This window comes from Oryza glaberrima, chromosome 12 (assembly GCF_000147395.1).
Source record: "Oryza glaberrima chromosome 12, OglaRS2, whole genome shotgun sequence".
Classification (NCBI taxonomy): Eukaryota; Viridiplantae; Streptophyta; class Magnoliopsida; order Poales; family Poaceae; genus Oryza; species Oryza glaberrima.
The window spans coordinates 6,390,880-6,412,235 of record NC_068337.1 but is presented as its reverse complement, the minus strand read 5'-3'; the positions used below and the strand labels follow the sequence as shown (position 1 = coordinate 6,412,235).

The 21,356-nt window shown below is 41.7% G+C and overlaps 2 protein-coding genes and 1 long non-coding RNA gene across 3 annotated transcripts; 2 read left to right on the top strand and 1 right to left on the bottom strand.

Annotated features, from left to right (window-relative positions):
* Nucleotides 1-1,885: 1,885 nt before the first annotated feature.
* LOC127758191 (pentatricopeptide repeat-containing protein At2g22410, mitochondrial-like) lies at nucleotides 1,886-6,167 on the top strand. Its single transcript, XM_052283812.1, has 3 exons — nucleotides 1,886-4,421; nucleotides 4,522-4,627; nucleotides 5,955-6,167. The coding sequence occupies exon 1, from the start codon at nucleotides 2,062-2,064 to the stop codon at nucleotides 4,051-4,053; it is 1,992 nt and encodes a 663-aa protein (XP_052139772.1). The 5' UTR covers nucleotides 1,886-2,061; the 3' UTR covers nucleotides 4,054-4,421; nucleotides 4,522-4,627; nucleotides 5,955-6,167.
* Nucleotides 6,168-6,243: 76 nt separating this feature from the next.
* Nucleotides 6,244-7,900, bottom strand: LOC127758192 (uncharacterized). Its single transcript, XM_052283813.1, has 2 exons — nucleotides 7,451-7,900; nucleotides 6,244-6,889 (listed from the first exon to the last, which is right to left on the bottom strand). Exons 1-2 carry the CDS (start codon nucleotides 7,718-7,720, stop codon nucleotides 6,488-6,490), a joined length of 672 nt encoding a protein of 223 aa, XP_052139773.1. The 5' UTR covers nucleotides 7,721-7,900; the 3' UTR covers nucleotides 6,244-6,487.
* Nucleotides 7,901-10,123: 2,223 nt separating this feature from the next.
* LOC127757928 (uncharacterized) lies at nucleotides 10,124-12,010 on the top strand. Its single transcript, XR_008013559.1, has 3 exons — nucleotides 10,124-10,406; nucleotides 11,049-11,281; nucleotides 11,490-12,010. It is a non-coding gene; the product is annotated as an uncharacterized LOC127757928 (long non-coding RNA).
* Nucleotides 12,011-21,356: the final 9,346 nt, after the last annotated feature.

The following is a 21,356-nucleotide window of genomic DNA, read 5'->3' as shown; positions in this document are numbered from 1 at the left end:
CTATTTTCTCACCTCCTGCTTGAATGGGTTGCTGCCAGCAACCTAGCGAGGATGTGTTTTCACAAGCTACGAGCATGACACAGATAGATGCCAGTTGCTAGCGGATTGACGCCGGCAGAGTTAGAGAAGCCGACGGATGAGTGGAGCAAGGGTGAAGTAGGATGACAAGCAGCTGCACGGGAAACGCTGTACCGCCGTCACTCCAGTCATCGTTCGAGCTCGCAACTTCTCTCTCCGTCGCCACAACCCTCGAGCTAGCTGCTTCCGTCGCCGCCAATGGCACCATCGTGTGACCTCGGAGCTTTCGTCACCACCAACACAGCCAACGTCGTCCTCGAGCTCAGCTTATATCTCGCCATCAACGAGCTCTCTCTGCTATAGTTCTTGTTGCCTCGTCGGCAACCTTTCCGCTCCGTTGTCGTCGAGCACTTCGCACTCAAGCTCACTATGGTGGTCGCCGTTGCGCTGCCTCTGCATTCTCGGGCGGTTGCCGTTGCTTCATCTTGCCATTTCTGCTTCGCCTCAACTCGCGTGGACCTACAACTGCGTGGTCCAATCATAGCTAACCTGGTGTTGCTGCACTGCGTTGGAGCGCGTGTGTAGTCGGCGATAATTTACTTGCCGGTTCACGCTCTCTCTCCTGCTCAGCTCATCAACAAATCTGACGTGGCCGTTTTATTGCTGGCTAAAACAGCCTATTATACTTGCTCTAATAAGCTAAAGAAAAAGCTAAAATTTAAATTTTCAAGCTTAATTTTAACATTAATTTTGAGATATTTTTAATGTAGTTTATTTTTCAACATTGGCTTTTAAGTCACTAAGAATATATTTATAAAAGTTTTACATACAAATTCATTTTTATTTTCTAATAAGCCGTTTTGGTTTATTAGGAAATAAGCCAGACGATGGGGACTAGAGGGATTTCGTTGGCTTTCCCTTGCACGTGGGGCTTATTAAAAAATGATACTAATAATGATATTATTTTCTACTAATAGATATCACTAATAGATATCATAGAGTTGTTTTACTTCTTTATTTTCTGATGATTTTTTTGTATTTTCTTTGTTTTCCTTTGAAAATCTATTAGATTCTATGTGAATCTCTATAATAAGATGATACTTTTCTAAAGTACACCCTCCATTTCATATTATATGTCATTTGACTTTTCTCTTAGCTAAAGTTCTTTATGTTTGACTAAGTTTATCGAAAAAATATAGCAACATCTATAACATGAAATTAGTTTCATTAAATTTAACATTAAATATATTTTGATACAATGTTTGTTTTGTATTGAAAATATTGCCATATTTTCCTACAAAATTAGTTAAACTTAAATAACTTTGACTATAATATTTACTTCATAAGTATTCCCTCCATCAAACTTTTTAAGCCATGAATAACAATATTATCAAAGTTTCAAACTTTTTGCTTGAAATTGAAAACCTCAATGTCAAATCAGTCTTATTTTTTTCAACATGTATAAAATTATTCTAAAAGATATTGAGAAATAGGAGATAGGTTATAATGCATCCATAAATCTTACTTCCTCCGTTTCACAATGTAAGTCATTTTAGTATTTCCCACATTCATATTAACAATATTGATGTTAATGAATCTAAATAGATATATATGTCTAGATTCATTAACATGAATATAAATATGAGAAATGCTAAAATGACTTACATTGTGAAACGGAGGGAGTACCAAATAGTTGGATGCATTATCCAAAAAAGAATTGATAGTAAGCTGAACCATTTCAATAGTTTGGAGACTAAAGTTTAGAGGTTTCCGGCGAAATATACTCCTAGGTCAGGGAGTAAATGGACTTCTGTTTTTTTCCAAAGGAAAAGCATAAGTTGTAATTTTCCTTGGGCTGGGCTAGCCCACTACTCATCAGCCCACGTTAACACGCGTTCTCTGGTGGCCGAGTTCCTCTTCCTCTCCGGCGTCTCCGCCCGCCGTCTCGTCTCGTTTCTCATCTCAAAATTTCGCGCCTTGTCGCCGCGCCGCGCGGCGGGCATGTCTTGACGGAATCGCGTCGACGCACAGGCACCGGGGGCCATGGCGCCGACGCCTCCCGTTCCACTCCCCAACCCGGCGGGGTCGGCGGCGGCAGCGGTTCTGCCCCGGCCGGCGTGGAACACCAACCGGAACCTGGTGGTGACCCACCCGCTGCTCTCCCTCCTCGAGTCGTGCGCCTCCTTCCGCCGCCTCCTCCAGCTCCACGCGCTCCTCACCGTCACGGGCCTCGCCGCGCACCGCTTCCCGGCGTCCCGCCTCCTCGCCTTCTGCGCGCTCTCCACGCCGCCGCGCCTCGCCCACGCCGCCGCGATCCTCGCCCGCGCATCCCCGGGGCCCAACGCCTACATGCTCGGCACCATGATGCGGGGCTTCCTCCGCGCCCGCCTCCCCGCCCGCGCGCTGGGCCTCTTCCGCCGCGTCGTCCGGGATCGCCTCCCCGCCGACGCGCGCACGTTCGTCTTCGCGGTCAAGGCCGCCGCCGCCGCCGCCGAGTCGGAGCACGGTGGAACCCCCTCAGGCGGCGAGGCCATCCACTGCGCGGCCCTCAAGTGCGGGTTCGTTGGCGAGAGCGTGCTCGTGGGGAACGCGCTGGTACACTTCTATGCGAACCACAAGTCACTGGATGATGCAGGCAAGATGTTCGATGAAATGCCTGAGAGGGATGTTGTCTCTTGGACGACGCTGGTGGATGGGTATGCACGGGCAGGGTTGGCTGACGAGGCATGGAGGCTGTTCTGCAGGATGGTTGTTGTTGGGGGCATGCGGCCTAACGCGGTGACGCTGGTGGCTGCTGTCTCCGCGATTGGTCAGATGGGGTTGCTAGCTTTTGGGATCATGCTGCACAAGTATGTCACAGAGGGTGGTGTTGCTCGGAGTGTCAATTTGGATAATGCGCTGGTGGATATGTTTGGGAAGTGTGGGTGCGTGAGATATGCAAGGGAGGTTTTTGATGGCATGGAGGTTAAGGATGTCTACTCCTGGACGAGCATGGTTAATGCATACGCTAAGTGTGGTGATTTGGAAAGTGCAGAACAGCTATTCGAGGATATGCCCAGGAGAAATGTGGTTTCTTGGAGTTGCATGATCGCAGCTTACTCACAGTTGAATCAACCTGAAGAAGCAGTATGGTTATTCAGGGAGATGATTGCAGCAGGTGTGGATCCAATTGATGCTACCCTTGTGAGTGTTCTGTCAGCGTGTGCTCAGTTAGGTTGCTTGGATCTTGGCAGGTGGATATATGAGAACTACATTGTGAGTAATAAGATTGGGCTTACTGTTAATTTAGGTAATGCGCTCATTGATATGTTTGCAAAATGTGGGGATGTAGGTGAAGCATCAAAATTATTTGATGAGATGGCAGAGAGGAACGTAGTGAGTTGGAACACTATGATCATGGCCCATGCCGTGCATGGTCAGTCTGAAGAAGCTATTCGTCTCTTTGAGCAGTTGAAAGGAGAGAATATTGTGCCTGATCAGATCACTTTCCTGGGATTGCTTGCTTCATGCAGTCACAGTGGGTTAGTTTCGGAAGGACGACGATATTTTAAAGAAATGGAAATGTTTTATAGGATTGAACCCAGGGTAGAACATTATGCATGCATGATTGATCTTTTGGGTAAAGTTGGGCTTCTGGAAGAGGCATTTGAAGTTGCAAGGGGTATGCCGATGGAAGCTGATGAGGCTGGTTGGGGTGCTCTTCTAAATGCATGCAGAATGCATGGGAATGTAGAGATTGGTGCATGTGTTGCAGATAAGCTTGTAGAACTGGATCCTTCAGACAGTGGAATCTATGTACTTATGAGCCAAATATATGCAAGTAAAAATAAATGGGATCAGGTGAAGATGCTGAGAATGACGATGAGAGATAGAGGGGTAAAGAAGAATCCTGGCTGTAGCTCTATCGAGGTCGAAGGAAAATTCCACGACTTTTTGGTGGCAGATGTTTCACATGCATGTTCAGAAGAAATCTATTCAGCATTGAAGAATATTTACTTCCATTTAAAACAGGAAGGTTATGTTCCCCCAACTTGACTGTGCTGAAAACTCCTTGTTCTTCGTCATTCATGAACCTCTTAATAGCCTTCACTGTAGAAGGAAAAGGAAATTCTACCAGAAGACAAGATTTTACTAATCTAATGCTCAGCTTCCTGCTGACAGACTTTTATTAATGCCCTACCTTACGTTCATGAATAATGGCCTGGAGCTGAGCTGGAAGTGAGATAAAATTTGTACTGTCTTCATAGAGGTATATGTCAAATGGGCAGAAAAAAGGTAGTGCAAATCTGATGAAGGATTGCATGTACTGTCTTCATAGAGATGTATGTCATGCGATGAGGCTATTCTTGATTTTTGTAAGATATGTCATGGCAAGGAACTATAGGGAACTTGATTGAACCCAGGTTTCTTTCTTTTCCTTTTTCTTATAAACAAACTGTAAGTTCTCATTGAGGTTCTTGTTATCTCTGTTTTTATAATGTAAACACTCTGTTTATTATGCAGACAGTTTTAGATGGCATTGCTACGGAGCTTTTACTGGGTGAACCAGATCCTCTGCAATCCCCTTAATTCACATCCAGGAAAGCCTTCTTGAGGTGATCAGTTCCAGGTATATTGCATGAGATTTTTCTACTAGAATGGTTATGAGGATGGAAACCATATAACTAATGCTACCGTATGCTGTTCCCCCATTTTTGTGTGATAATAAATGCATCTATTTGGCATGGAAAAGAACCATACGAAATTAAGAATCAACAAACTCTGATACCCTGTAGCATTGATATGTTTAGGGTTAATAATTGGCTTAACGATTACAAAGCACACTGATGGAATAATATCATTCTGATTCTGTGCCTGCTTTACTGTTCTGCTTGAAGGTGTGCACTGATCATTTAGATACTTTGTAAATGCCACACCTGTAGAGTGTAGACTTGTACTTTACTGACTGTTTGATATTGACAAGACCACTCATGAATCGACTTCTCATTTTCTCTTGGACCATTAGTGCAGTAACAATCGTCTAGTACCTCTGCAGTATTAGTTGGTTATGGCTGAGCAAGTTCGTTCCAGTCATAAATGTGAACTAATAAGCTGTTCCCTTCTCTGCGGTGACCTAGATTGTGTACCCCTGAAGGCCTATCCAGATTCATGGATGTACAACTGAAACCACCTAACTTTCTTGCCAACAAGCCGCTTAATATGGTATAAACGCCAAAACCCCAATTGAATGCTGCCTTTGCGGCGTATTTACACCCATCTCCGGTACATTGTGGCACCACAGATCACTTCACAGAAACATGTCAACCATTCATGGGTTGCAACTCCAGGTTCACTGTGCACAATTTAACCCGGCACATGTTCACTGCTCACCACCACCACCACCATCTAGCTCATAAATCATCTTCTATTCTGCCACATAGATGAAACACCTAGCTTAAAATGTTCTGTGACAAAGAAACAGAACTTTTCTACCTAGGGCCAAAGGTGTGAGAGCAGATGATCCACGCCCTGATTGCTGGGGAAATAGGCGATGAGAATGGTAGGCCGTGTGGTGTACTGGCCTGACGACCTGCTTGGACATGTCCACATGAAGATTGGACGCCTTGCCTTCCCTGGGGGAGTGCCCTGGCTTTAGTTTCTCAGGACTGATGTATGCATAGCTTTGCGATCTGTACTTGCACACTGCAACAACTCCCTCCCTCCCCACCTAGCTAGGACCCTTGAACTTTTTGCTAGCTTTATGCAGTATCACTGTAGTTCAGGCTGTTATCCTCTCGAGTCAGTGCTTAAACCCCCGTGTGTTTTGGGGATGGGAGGCAAGGGAAAAGTGATCGGATAGAATGTGCTACAAAGGGAGTAGTAGGTGTGGCATTCATGGCCCTCTTCACTCGGCCCAAATCTACCCTCTAACAGTTTGCATTCTTGAGCCATGGCAGATCGACAGTCATGGCCTGCGTGCCTCCCGCTGCGGCGCCGAAGAGCTCGGCACCACCCTTCCTTAATGGAGAAGACGAGAGCAAGGACGATACATTCACTGCCCAGCTGATTGCCTCAGTTTCATTGAAGCCAGCAGAGCAGCGCAGAGCTGTACTGCTGCGCGGTGCAGTGTACTCGGATCCTAAGCCATGGCGATGCTGCACCCGTCGTCCTCTTCTCCAAGCTGCAACAGTAAGTATACTCGCACATATAGTGGAAAGCATTCATCTCTAGTAACTAGCTAGCACATCTATCACCATTACTATTAACTAATTGATTGATTAATAATAATACATTTATATTGCCTCCTCCTCACCCTCACCATTCTATGTCAAAGTCCCTGGATTAACATAGTGATCAATAGTCCTTCCCTCAAACAGTACTAATTGCCCACGTGCTACTAGGGTTTTTTCTTTCTACAGCCACCTGCCCTTTGAGCACGGGGGCATGCATGCATGCAAGCAAGCAAGCACCAACTGCTAGCTAGACTGCCCTAATGGAGAAGGCTCAAGGTCTCCAGCGGCTTGACGGCGTCGAGCTTGCGGTGCGGCATGGCCGGCGGTGGTGGCGCCAACGGCTGCACGAACTTGCAGTTGGGACAGGATGGGGAGGACTTGCAGAGCATGACGAGGAGGTGGCAATTGACACAAGGCACGGCCACCATGTTGCCTCCAGGTCCAGAGCTGACGATGGTGCCACCCTTCTTTGTCTCCTCTGCAACAACAGCAACTGGAGTAGCAGCAGCTCCGGTGCTTCCTCCATCGATAATGGTGGGGACGACGACGACGGTTGGCTGGGTAGTCGAGATGTTGAGCTCCAGGTTCACGCTCTGCTCCTTGGGCCTGATCCAGCTTTTCTTCAAGGTCTTCCTGTTCAGGTAATACATCCTTCCAGACTGACAGAATCATATATACACATGGCATTAGAAAAGATAAACAACGGGGACTATTACATCAAATGATAAGCCAATCATGGCAGCATCATATCATACAACAAGTTTTGCATCTTTTGGACGTTGAGCAAGTAGCTAGATATCACAAGTGGCATCATGCACGTTGAATTAAGCTGCATGCGTTGCCCACCAATATCCATGTGGGTGCTGCTGGTCTATCTAGTTGCTCTGCTACTTCTGCCAGCTCAATATTACGTCAGTTTCACGTACGCACGTGCCATGGCGGTGGCAGGTGGACACTTCTAAGAATAGGAGTTGCACGCCATAAATTATATATTTCTTAAAACTATTGTTTCAGAGCCAGGAGCTATAGCTTGCATCAAGGCATAAACACACGACAAGATAAGCTAATTATAATACTATATATGAAGTATAATGTGCAATGTATCATGCTTATACTTAACTAGCTAGTAGTAGGAATATTACAATCATTAACAAGTCTCTGCACTAAATTGTTTTTCATAACTATATGTTTAGATGTTAGTGTGATGGAGAGGAACTCACTTGCAGGTCAAGGCACTGCTCCCAGTCGAGGGGCAGGGGGTCATTGAGCTGGAGCTCCAGGTTGGCGTGCGACACGGGCTCCTCCCAGGTGAAGTGCTTCCTCTTCTTCCTGGAGCTGCCGTCTGACTCCGACGATGAGCTCTTGGTGCTCTTGGTGGTGGAGGAGACGAAGCCTGGCGCCGGCCACGTCGGCCCTAGTGAGAGCTCCGGCTGCAGCTCCATCCTCTTCACACTCAGGTACTTCTCCACTCTAAGGAATTCAGTGGTCATCTTGGCTGATGATGCTAGCTCCTGCTCTTATATACACACACAAGTAGTTCTAGGGTGTGAGCTCTTGAGAGCTAGTTGTAGTACTAAGAGATGGAGGAGGAGAAGAGAATTCAGTGGAGGGAGGGGGGACTGCTTCTCTTCTACAATGGGCTTTTGATTGATGGGGTCATGCAGGGGAGGGCGTGGACACTAAAGAAGGGTTCTTAAATGGCCTTCATCCAACCCCATTAAGGGGAGGGCAGGCCGGGCATTGAAGATGACAAGTAGAGTGACCTTAAATGACTCAAATCTCTCCACCTCCTCCCCATTTAAGGCGGCCTTGCGCTGCTCTACATGCCCGGACTGTACACGTCATAATGCCACACCCAGCCCAGGAGAGCCACCACAAAATCTACAAGGCCCCTTGCTTGCCTTGTAAGTTGTTGTGTAGGGTGGTAGTAGGATTCGAGCAAGATCAGCAGCTGCTGCCCAGCTCAGGCGGCAGCAGCAGCAGCAGACGCCTGTAACTGAGGTGATGTTGGTGGTTCTGTTCAGAAGTTAACACTACAGCACTGGACTTGGAGTTAAGGAAAGCGGACCCCCCCTCCCTGAAGATAGAGCAGTTCAAAGAATACTTAGGATTCTCCGCTTAATATCAGTTCAAGATTTTGCTCGCTCCAGGGCTTTGCCTATTCGATTAGCATGCATTTGCATGGGGTGGTAAAAGCTGCTGTGCCATGCCACTCATACCGCTGGATGCAATCTCTGTGAACAAGGAATTAACAGTGCACAGAATTTAGTGCAACTTCCTGCCCAATGGAAAAATAAAAAACCGGTGCATGTTAGTTGAACCACAAAGGCCATCTATTGCTCCAATAGTACGCTACTGGATTTCAACAGCACAGAAGTGAGGATAGCTAGCGTGTGACCTTGGACATGATGGCTCAATTCATGGTGATGGACACTAGAGTGAAACCTACAAGGCAGAGTCCTCCATATCTTAAAATCTCTCTTGTACCGTCTGACCATCATACTTCTATACCTACACCATTAACTACGTTGTAATCATGAACTGCTTCTTGTGGGTGAGCATTCATGGCTTTTGCACCCTAACTCTAATTCTCATAAAGAAGAAGCAGGGGGAGTGAGGGGCGCTGATGCATAATAAAAACTGAAGTCTCACCATCCAAGCCCCATGCAGTAAATAGGCCAAGGCATTAGGAAGGAATAAATAAGGCTTGTTGGGCCTTCTACTCCTCACCAGTGCCAACCACGACAATAAATAGAGGCGCCTCTCTCTTTGGTTGTTGGAGGCATGAATCCATTTAAGTTTTGGTGTTCTATCTTTCGCTATTAATTCGACCGGACGTCCTGTTGATTTGATGTCGTCTATTCTTCTTTGACAGGCTGATCATGAGTTAATGGAGCACCATCAAGTGTTTTGACAGTTTTCTGGAGCAGGATCTTTTGCAAACGATGTGTGTAAATTGGTTGTGACCAGCAAAAACTTGTGCTTCTCCATGGTATGCTTGTCATGCACTCATCTTCTGGCAATTAAACTTCATTGTACTTCTCAATAAATATATAAGTTCACCAATGTAGTGTTTGTATCTGCTAAATCTTTTGTTCACCTTTCTTGTTGGAAGCTATTCTATAGTTTATTAGTGCTAGTTTGTAATTAATAGACTGCGTAAAGCAAAATTATTTTTCAGGAAGTCATTGCATACCTGTAAGAACTGTTGGTTGCTCGTTGTGAAGATTAGAGGGATGAATTAGTACAACAGCCAGACCTATGTGCCTACCTACATTTATAATATGAAGACCATACCGATATAGGTATCTGTTTGGTTCGGAGTTTGATGATTCTTTTGATAACTCTTATGTGGATAAGAATTAAGACATTATACAACCATATCATTGTCGATATAGCATTCTAAATTATTCCTCTATACCTCGGTTATAAAATATTTAAGGGTTGTTCAGATTGTAGGCAAAATAAACTTTACCAATGCCAAAATTTTGGCAATTTGACAATATTGATAAAATTTTGGCAGGATTTCTTATATATTTACTAAAGTTTGGCAAGAAACTAAATAGATGCACATATTTAGCAACTCTAGCAAAATATAGTTGAAATAGCATCAATCTGAACAAGCCCTTACTCTACTGTCATGGGATACGTGGTTTCACAATCCTCTTAGTGAATTAAAAGTGTAGCTATTGAAATATGTTCACTCCGCGCCCCTGCTTCAATGTTGCAAAAAAAAAAGTTGTAACATGCCATTTAGTAGGGGAATATATGATTCAACATCATTATGTTTTTGTTCTGTGTGTGTGATTTGCTCAGACTATGTTGCATAACTAATTCACCTAAATAAGCATAAATGATGATGGTATGCGAAATAAATAATTTTAGTTTGACCTTAACAAAATAAGCATGATATGCAGAATAAATAATTTTAGGTTGACCTTCAAAATAATTGTGATAAGGATATCTACTTCACATATCTTTCATTGAATGCACCTCCATATTTTTATTTCAGACAATAAATTGAGGATGAACCCATGAGGTGTGTGCGCTTAGTCAAGGATGCATGCTGGTTATTCTTGACTTGCCAGTCGGTTTTCATCAGTTATTGTCATATTAATCATGCGCCTGAAGTGGCCATTAGATACGAGCTCTGCAGCACATAATAAACCACTGCAGGTAGGGGTGGACAAAAAACTCGAAACTCGTGGCTCGGATCGGCTTGTAGCAAGCTCGGCTAAGATCGACTCGAACTCGTAGTCTTAATGAGTTGAGTCGAGCTAGCCTTTTAGCTCGTGAGCTTAACGAGATAGCTCGCGAGCTGCTCGTTTAGCTCGTTAGTATAAAATATCACCAAATCTTCATGAACTTAGTGTTTATTTACTAGTGCTTAGTCTTTTATTTACATAAAACTATTCATAAATAGTAAGTACTATATTAGTTAGTGTTTATTATTATGTTAATACATAATAAAATGGTAAATTTGAAATTATTAATATGATATTAATAAGATATAGCTCGTTAATGAGTCTAACGAGCTAGCTCGCGAGCCGAGCCGAGCTAGCCTTTTAACTCGTTAACATTAACGAGCCGAGCTGAGCTGGCTCGTTAACATAACGAGCTCAAATGAGCCGAGCTGGCTCGTTATCCAGCCCTAACTGTAGGTATACCCCAGGGATAATTATTTTCCCTTTTAGGTTGCTTATCAGTTGTCTTTTCACTTCCGGATATGTGGATAAATAGTTTCTACACTTTGCTTATGACAAATAAGAGGACATACTGTTTACTGCTTACTGAATGGCATACATGAGATCTTTGTAGGGTTTCTGTTGTTTGCAATGATGATGTCAAGTAGATCAAGAGGGGATCCTTGAGACCGGCAGCAAGAAGGAAGCTGGGGACTCGCGGGTTGATGGGAGATTCTACTAAATATAATTCAATTGATCAGGTTCCATAAGCTGAGCGAGACGAAGCCCACATGTTAGTGACGACAAACATGATAGACCCACCTGTCAGTGGCAGTGTGGCGCCACGATGGGCTTCAACAGCGACAGGTGAAGTATATGTCTAATTATCTACTCCCTACGTACCATAAAAAACTAATCTAGTACTGGATGTGACATATCCTACTATGAATCTAGTACTAGGATGTGTTACATTCAGTACTAATTCGTTTTTTTGACAGAGAAAGTACTATCTAGCTACATCGAAATCAGCTTCCGATGTCGTTATCTATTTTCCGAAGAGTGTTTTTGCTTGCAGACCAGACGATGATGATAAAAGATGCTCGCATGTGTGCGTAAATTAATATGGTCCATGCCGGGCGGCCCCTGCGTGTGTGATGCGGTGCGGCACAAATTGAAGGAGCTCGCCTATGTTGTTGGGTGGCGATTGGCGTTGGCCCCCCCATTCCGAGGCAGTGAATGGATGGACGGACAGGCAGTACTTTGGCCCCCTATTTATGTGATGTGAGCGACTTCTACTTTGACAGGACGTTCGCATGTGGTTTTCCTGCCATGGAACCTTCTCAAGCCTGCCATGGATTTCATCGTCCACTGCATGGTGCCTTTCGTCGCACTTCTCTTGCTAACACAACCTTGATGATCTTCAAGTGCAAACTGCAATCAGATCGATCAATATCTGTTTTTGCTCAAATTAAGTACCATTCAAAACTGTTCAGAATGCAGAGGTTGGTCTGTCTGTCTCTGTCTCTTGTGAAAAGAATATGAATCAGCAGTGGTGGAGGTGAGCTCAGATTGGAAGTGGCCAAATACTATGCATGAATTCGGCAACTGGTAAATTTTCTTGTTCTTTCCCCTCCTTTCCCTATTCATCTCCTTCGTTTTTGACACGCGCTCTTTCCAAACTTCTAAACAGTGTTTTTTATAAAAGAAATTTCTAAACGAAAGTTGCTTTAAAAATCATATTAATTTATTTTTCAAAAAAATAGCTAATACATAATGAATTTATGTGCTAATGAGTCACTTTGTTTTGCGTGCGTGAGGGATTAGTTCCTAACACCAACAAAAGAACACAGTCTAAGTGTTATTGCTTAGGGCAAGTTTTATAGTAGAGATGATTACCACATCTAATTTCGTGCATGACATACACCATTAAATTAAGATGTGTAATAAGTTACATCCACCATACGATTTTCAAGATCTCTAACACTCACATCCTGTTTATTTACTGTGCAATTGCACAACTGTTGACCAACCATTTTCAAGCTTGTTAACCAGTAACCACTGCTGCTTATACTGTGCAATTTGGACAATCATATCCATAGCGTTTCGTCGGGACAATAGAGCAGAGCTCTCCCCATACTGATTGGACGTTTCAGACATGATGAACTCCTCTTGTTCTCACATTTTACCAGGAGTTCCTTAATTACACCCATGGACTTCAAGACCATTAATTTATATAATATGCGCCATACTATTACACATGCATGCCCAATCATCGCAGTGCATGCTACTGCTTCCGATTTGGTTCCAAGATTCGTCATGCTTCCTGTCGGTGAAGTACAGGAGGAACTTATTATCTTCCACTGCTCATGCACATCATTTGCGTAGACCAACATATCAATAGGGTTACGTGTGCACAAATGCAGCCTCCAGTGGATTATAATCCAAAAAATAGAGTAATATTTTTGATTTTTAAGAATAATTTTAGATAGATTGTTTTCTTGCCTTAGCAATAGAAGTGATGAAGATAAACCCGTAAACTTGGGCTTGGGCTCTGTTTAGATAATGGGTTAAAAGGGGTGGGATTGGGATAGGAATAAGTGGAGGGTTGAGATGAAACGAGATACATAAAATGAACGGTTAGAATTAAAAATTACCCTTCCAGAAGGTGGGATAAGGTTTCCCCATCCCATTATCCAAACATGGCCTTAATTCTAAAATTACTTTCTAAGATTTCAAAATTAGGATTTTAGCTGAGGGCTGATGCCAAGGTCCTGTTTGACTAAGATGATAACTGATGGCTGAAATTGAGTTTATGATAATTCTTTGAGGAAAGTTGAAAACATGTTTTAAAAAAAATTTCTAAGGAACATTAATGGGGAATAACATGCTAGTTTGGTTTGAAACCAAATTTTGTCCTTATAAAATATTGCTACCTAAAGAAACAATATTGATAGTGTCAAACACTTGGCAAATTTTTCGTACTACCATATTTGGTAGAGTAGAACTCTCTACTACAAAATTGAAACCAAACCATTCAAAATTTTAGTAGGGTAAAAGTTGGCTTCAATCAAAAAAAAAAGAGCCCAGCATCCATAGGCGGTGAGAAGAAAAAGGACCGAATATAATAAATAGTGCAGCAGTAGCATTACAGATGAACCATTAACATATATGCAAACTAGCAAAATACTCATGCTTATTTGAACATATGTTATTCACTTGATTAAAAAAATATTATTCACTAATTTGTAAAATACTTCATCCGTTTCATATTATATGACTTTCTAGCATTGCCCACATCATATAGATGTTAATGAATCTAGATACATAGATTCATTAACATCTATATAAATGTGGACAATGCTAGAAAATCTTATAATATGAAATGAAGGGAGTAAGTAAAAGTTGGGGAGAGTGAACCGGTGACAGAAACAACAATATCACTATTGTTTTTATAGTAGTATATCATAGGAAAAATGCATACTGTAAGTATATACTCCGTCCATCAAAAGAGTTAGACATATTATTTTGATAAGACCAATAAAAAATTAACTCATCTTATGCGTATGCATGTAAACAATCAGATAACTTCTCAGGTTCTAATTAAACATTTAATTTATCTCTTTATTTAAGTTTTAAGTACATAAAAACTACAGATATAACTAACTCATTTGAAAAAAAACTAAAATATCAATAAATCTAATATTTTTGGAAGGAGGAGTATAACCATAGTATTATTTGTAGAGATTAATCGGAGTGGGATGTAGGAAGGAGAAAACGCTCCACAGTGGCATCAAATGAGAGTCATAAATGTGGGTTAAAGGTAATTAACGTACTTATGTTGGTCGGCTTCATGGTAATTAAGTCGGTAAAATAACCTTAATTATGTTTTGTCAGCTCTTTGGTCGCTGTTAATACCAGTACTAGTTTTGTTGTAACAGAAGATCTTGATTTGTAAGGGGAGACGGATCAAAGTTTAGTAATTGCTGGGCCTATGGGCCCCAGCTGTACTTCTATTTTGCACTTGACAAAGACACATCGGTTGGGAAACTCTGTTGATAGCCATTAATAGATCTCTCCCTCTCATGCCACGGACAAACAACACAAACAAACTACTCCCTCCGTTCCGTAATATAAGGGATTTTGATATTTTACTTGTACTGTTTGACCATTCGTTTTATTCAAAAAATTTTAGATTTATTATTTATTTTATTTGTGACTTACTTTATTATTTAAAGTATTTTAAGCACAACTTTTCGTTTTTTATATTTACACAAATTTTTTGAACAAGACAAGTGATCAAATAGTACAAGCAAAATATTAAAATCCTTTATATTAGGGACGGAGGGAGTATAAAACATAAGGACAATCTCAATGGTAGTTTCATAGGAGTTTCATTCTCAATAAATGAGACAACATTGAAGTAAATTATTGATAAATGAGATAACATTGAAGTAAATTATTTCATTTATCAATTCAAAACTTTTTAAATAACATGGCACTCTTGGTAACCATAAAATGAAACTCCCCACGAGAAATGGCCTGATAAACACAAGTTTTTTTTAGATAATGGAATATAATATCCGGCCTTTACTCAAATAAGCACAAGTAGGATAGAACTCTCATTAAGATGTCCAGTGTGAAACTAAATGGTAAGAAAATAGATCCAAATGAATAAAAGGAAAATGAGGTATACTAGAACTTAAGAAAAGGGGTGATCCAAACTAAAATTTACAATATTATTTATTACATGCATATAAAACTAAAGGGAAAAAAACTTACTAGGATACTTTTTCTAATTTTGCTTGAGTTCCTCTAATTCATAGAAAATCAAAGGGAAGACAACTACTATGGCAGATACATTTTTTTTCCCAATGTGGCTTATCCGTATGACGGGGCGTACGAATCTCAAAACAATTAACCAACAACATATATAAATAATTACTGCGATAGCTAGTGCAGCATTAGACACTTGTTTTTCCTGTTGTGTAGAAAATTACTCAATAAAATCAAGAACAACCTGATGTTGGCATTTGGTAGCAACCATCTTCAGATATCGATCGTGACTTTAGAAAGATAAGATAGCGAAAGTACAAATGGGAATTAATTAATGTTTCCAAATGTTGATCGTCGATCGCAATCATGAATTCATTCATATCTGCCGATCGAACTAACGACAGATCGACCTGCACAACATTTGAGTGTCATAAAGGTGACAGGCCAAGTCAGCATTCAACAGTTCGTCACACGCTGTTCTTATCCGGTCTTCTAGGAGCAATTTCTTTCACTGATTAGAATCAACTGTACGTAGTAATTAATTGTGAAACATTTTCATTGTGCCATTCAGAAATTTTCAGATATCCCCCTTTAATTATTAGGCGCTACATGCGCATCACTAAATAATCAACTTCAGGTAATTCTACATGCATGGTTTCGAGTTATTTCATGTTCGCACCAAATTATAATTAATTAATGTACTAACTTCAAAGATCTAAGGTCTATAGTAGTATAGTAGATATACATGCATTTTTTTTAAAGTTAATTAATAGATACAACCCAATCTCTATATCCACAGGGCAAAAGATACACAGAGTTATAAGACTCGTGACCTCGAAACTGAGGAACACAACAAAACACTGAAAGAAAGCTTGAAGACTAGAGTAAAGAAAATTAGAAGACTAAGCTTCAAACATGTTTTAAGTCCAAGCTTCAAACATGTTTTAAGTCCTTGTGCAGCATCAACTCTTCCCATTGCTTCTCCGGAATTGTTGTCCCTTGTGGAGATCTCTGCTGTAGCGTGAGAGGGAGGAAGGGGAGAAGCAGAACTAGTCTGCCCTATCGTTACCGCACCATCTCTGCCATTGAGGATCTCATCCACCAAACAACCACCATCCAAACTCACTGTTGTGCCGCCTGCCAAAGTCGAATCCCGCTGCGGATGCTGTGAGGGGGAGCTAGCTCGCATGTCCCTTGTGCTCATCGACGTCACTAGCACCAAACTCTTCACATGCTGACATCTACTAGTCCATTATCTCCTTGATCCATGTCACCATCGCTAGTTGTACGCGATGGTGCTCCTAGCTCATCACCAAATCACATTGTGGCCGTGCCTTCCTCCCACTGACTTTCGCCTCATCCGCCATTGATGCCCTAGTCCAAGTCATCGTGGCAATCACTGGCGCTCCTAGCGCACCATTAAAGCTAAGGCATAGCCGAACTGGATAGCCACCACCGACATCTCCCACCTCTGTTGTCACCACCATCACTGTCATCATCGTCCTTAGTCTTGTCGCCGTCATTGTGCTTGTCATCGCTCCTAGCGTGCCGACAAGCCAACCAACCACCAGCACGACCACCATCACCGGCCAACACCGCCCTGGCCCTTGTCGCCATCTCAGCATTTGATAGTGCTCCTAGCATGCCGCCAAGCTGATCAATCCAAATGAGGCCACCATCACCACCATCCGCTGCCTCTACCATCTCCACAGCACCACAGTTACTGTCCCTTTCTCCTGGCGCCGCCTCAACGCTCTCTGGCGCACCTAGTGCGTCGTCAAGCAGTCCTGCTACCATCTCCCCCATCGACCACAGCCACTACTACCACTGCCCCTATCGCCCCACTAGATCCACCCACACTAGCCTCTAGATCCAGTCGAGCCACTATTGCTGGAGCCAAGATCCGTGCAAGCCACCGCCGTGTCGCCTCCTCCAAGGAACGGAGCGAAGGAGGAAGCCCCAACCGCCCTCCTGGCGGACACACGCACTCTGACACCCCGCTCCGGTGGCAGCGAGGTTGGAAAATGGGTGGCGCCAGCTAGGTTGAAGAAGGAGAGGAACCAACCCTTTCTCTCCTCTAGCATCTTCATGCATACTACATGCACGTGAAGCTCTGATCAATTTGGTTTGCATTAATGCATATATAGGGGGTGTTTTAGATCCACGGGTGTAAAGTTTTAGCGTGTCACATAAAGTATTATATAGGGTGTCGTATGGGGTGTTCGAGCACTAATAAAAAAATAATTACAGAATCCATCAGTAAACTGCGAGACGAATTTATTAAGCCTAATTAATCCGTCATTAGCAAATGTTTACTGTAGCACCATATTGTCAAATTATGGAGCAATTAGACTTAAAAGATTTGTCTCGCAAATTAGTCCCAATCTGTGCAATTAGATTTTTTAGCCTATATTTAATATTTAATATAGGTGTTCAAACGTTCGATGCAGGTGAAAAATTTTAAGGTAGAATGTAAACAGGGCCATAATAACTCTTGAGGTGGATCAGGCATGTAGACACGTATATGTCAGGGCTAGTATTCTGTGATTCTGTCTACTATTATCTGTAGTTCTGTACAAGTGGGGCAATACCATACGTCACTCTGCTTCCTGATCCAATACAGAACAAGCTGGCTAGATAGACAGTGAGAGCAAACAGAAGCTATTCAGAACAAAGCCAGTGAGCAACATATAGTCAACCTAGCCAGTGTGGCTTTTATGGCACTGTTCAGCAATCCCTTCTATGTATGAGTTTCATTGTTCCCAACTTGATGAGCTGAGCTTAGAGCAAGGTTAATAGTATAGCCAACTACTGGCTCAAATCATCTATAATCAATTCAATTAATATCCAATTTATACAATAGTTACCTATAACATATATGACACAATTAATACATAGTACCACTTGTTATACACACATACATCTTGAAGCCCGTGCTACAGCTGGCTATAAATATGTAGCCCACTGCTCTTCTCTCTACTCTTTTATCTCCTCGAAATGTGTTTATAGCTTGCTATTGTACATGCTCTTATTATGCCCAACACTGCCCAATCAAATTGAACAAAACTTAAGGAAAATGTATTTGTAGCAAACTCCACAAAATTACACCACTTTTATATCATTATCACAAAATCACATTACATTTTAACTTAAGAGGTTTGAGAGAGTTTACACTACTTGCATAACTTTCACAAAATCACGCTGAGCCACTTGCCGACCTGACAAGCCTATATATACATGTTACTCTCTCAGTTTTATATTAATATTATAAGACAGTTTAACTTTTTTTTAAGTCAAACTTTTTTATCTTTTCTAAAGTTTATAGAAAACAATAGCAATATATAGTACATCAAATTAGTTTAATTTAGAACTGAATATATTTTGAATGTATTTTGATATTATATTTGTTTTCTGTTAGAAGTTAGTGTTGCTATATGTTTTAAATTATATAAACTAGATTAAATATAAAGAAGTTTGACTTAGAAGAAAAAAAATCAAAATATCTTATAATATAAAACGGAGGGAGCAGACTCATGGGACCGATAAGCTAGTAGGCATGACCATTGGATATGATATGAAAACAGTAAAAATTGTGGTTTTTTATAAAGCATTAAGAAAAGAAGAGTAGTGTTCTGAAATTATTATTCAAAACTGTAGTTTTGGGATAGTTTTTGTAAAATTTACTCAACTGTTTATAGAAGTGTTTGCTCGGCGCACATATATACAAACCATAACTAGCTATTGTTTAAAATATTCCTAGCTAGTCTATCTCTCTCTCTCTTTTTTCTTTTTGCACATTAACTATAGCCTAGCGCACACCCTATGAAGACACACCAGTAGACCAAAAGCTTCATACCGAAATTGTGAATCCTGGCTGAAAGGACAACACTTCATCATCTACTTCTTTTATTGTCAGCCGTAACAAAAAAAAAATTGAAACTTAATTACAAAGTTAATTTTGGCTTTTCTATTTTAGTAGAGATACTACTAGGAGCGCAGCACGCTCGTATTCCGAGCGCCAAACATGTATCAGTCTAGGTCCACCTCACCCCACGTCCCATCATCCCGCTCCCACCGTTATCGTAATAAGCGATTTACTTCGATAAAAACAACTTCCCCCTGCTTCTGATCCCACCCCATGTCTGATCATCCCGCTCCCACCATTATCGGAGTAAATGATTTATTATGATAAAAACAACTTCCCTGCTTCCGGTATATATTCTATTTTTCCCGTACCCAATCAACCACTCTCGCCCCCACTTCATTTTCCCCCTTTTTTTTATCTGAATCGATCCACCATCCCAGCACACAGATCGGTGATACACCATGGAGGAGGACAATGGCACCATGGCGGTTGACAGCGGTGGCTGGCGGCGGTTGAGGCAAAGGCGCGGCTTCAAGCCTCGTTGCCGGACGCCGGGAAATGTCTTAACCAACAAGGAAGTGTTCACCTGGGCCAAGAGAAACAACCGACGGTTGCTCCATGTCGGCGACATTGACAAAACAAGCAAGTAAGAAAATGACACTCCAATTTGCATCTGCATACTCTCCTTCACCTTCACGCATGAAGCCCCAATTTTCTTTTTTTTTTTGCAAATCAAATTAACGTGCAATTTCCAATATTACCTGATCTTAATTGATAGGCTGCACAGGTCCTTCATTTGCACATCGTGCTCCATGTGGCTGTCCACAGAGGATATGGTGGAGTCCGCTGGTGATGGAGGTTGTTTGCTATTTTTGTTTTGCTCGTCGTCTCTATGACATGAACAATAATTTTTTTGCATTCTTTTCGTACTTGCTTGATGATGGATGGCTGCTACTGCGCAACGTCGAGCTCATCTCTGTACCACGCTGCTACATCCTTCCATGATTCCATTGTCGATTACCGTTCGCCACCCAGTTGCCCTCTCCACTACCAGTCACAAGACATAGACCAACCTCTCCATCCTTATAGCAAGATCCAGCAAAGTCACCAGGATACCAGCTCCACGATGAAGTTTTGGCTGGATCATTTTTTTTCTAGTTTGATTAGTAATTTTATCACTCGTGTGTGATTGAGCATGTAATTTTTTCATTCATACGACCATTTTGTGATACAGATTACCAATACTCTTAGTATCAGTTTTTCCTCTTACACTATGCATTGAATACAACAGTAAATATATTCTACGAGATCATGGGCTATATCGAGAGAAATGTGGTAATTACTCGCAGACCACACAGTCTTAAATAATATTTATATCACTAGTAAAAGAATTACTAGTGTTATAAGCTGGTAATAATTCTTTTATGGCCATATAGGAATAGTGTCGTACGATGTGGGGACATTTATGCAAGTAAATTTGTTACTTTTAAAGGGAACATTCATGCGATTAAATTTGTTATTTTTGAAAAAGCATATGTGGGAGGCTAGGAGTAAATGGAAAACTTTACATAGTAAATTCGTTACTTGTGAAATGTGGGAGACACTAGAAAAATAGAAAACTCGGAAAGAAAAACTAGACGGTAAATATTTTACTAAAACGAGAAAACAGAAAAAATGGATAGAAGGAACGAAAACCGGAAAAAACTCGATGGTTAATATTTTACCATGCCCTTTCATGGAGCACGAATGAGATGGAAAAGAGAAAAAAGAAACACGGAAGGTGTGGGGTTGTAAAAACCGAAAAAGACGGGTAACCGAACAAGTTGGGATGCGGAGAAAAGGCGAGGTGGTAAAAAAAGGGAAAACCGAAAGGAGGGATTATTGTGCGGCGCTCGATCTAAAATTCCGCGTATATTAGTGCCACCGTTTGATTGCTATGCTTTTCTAGGGTTTATTATTTGTAGCGCAACCAATTAAATCATAGTCCTCTGTGAACTGCATGCCAAAGTCACCACTCACCAGTGGACTAGGGTTGGACGATAGATCGGTGGCAATGCGTGGGAGTATTGTCCGCTAGCTTTGCTCAAAACACAAGTAAACGAAAATGTCAAATTTCAAATTAAACGTCGCGACCATTCTTTTGTTGTTTTTATATAGTTTGTACGTACCCTAAACTTTCCATGGTGTATTTCTATACTCGGAAACTTTCAAGTTACCCTATTTAATTTCGCCATCTCAATTAATCACATCTCAGAGCTAAGGAATTTAATTAAGCAGAGCTGCACACACGTACAGACCTGATGA

Excerpts from the sequence above, each read along its gene's own strand:
- LOC127758191 (XM_052283812.1), top strand. The coding sequence starts at position 2,062 with ATGGCGCCGACGCCTCCCGTTCCACTCCCCAACCCGGCGGGGTCGGCG.
- LOC127758192 (XM_052283813.1), bottom strand. The coding sequence starts at position 7,720 with ATGACCACTGAATTCCTTAGAGTGGAGAAGTACCTGAGTGTGAAGAGG. Across the intron at positions 6,890-7,450 it reads AGCAGTGCCTTGACCTGCAA|TCTGGAAGGATGTATTACCT; the intron begins GTGAGTTCCTCT and ends TGATTCTGTCAG.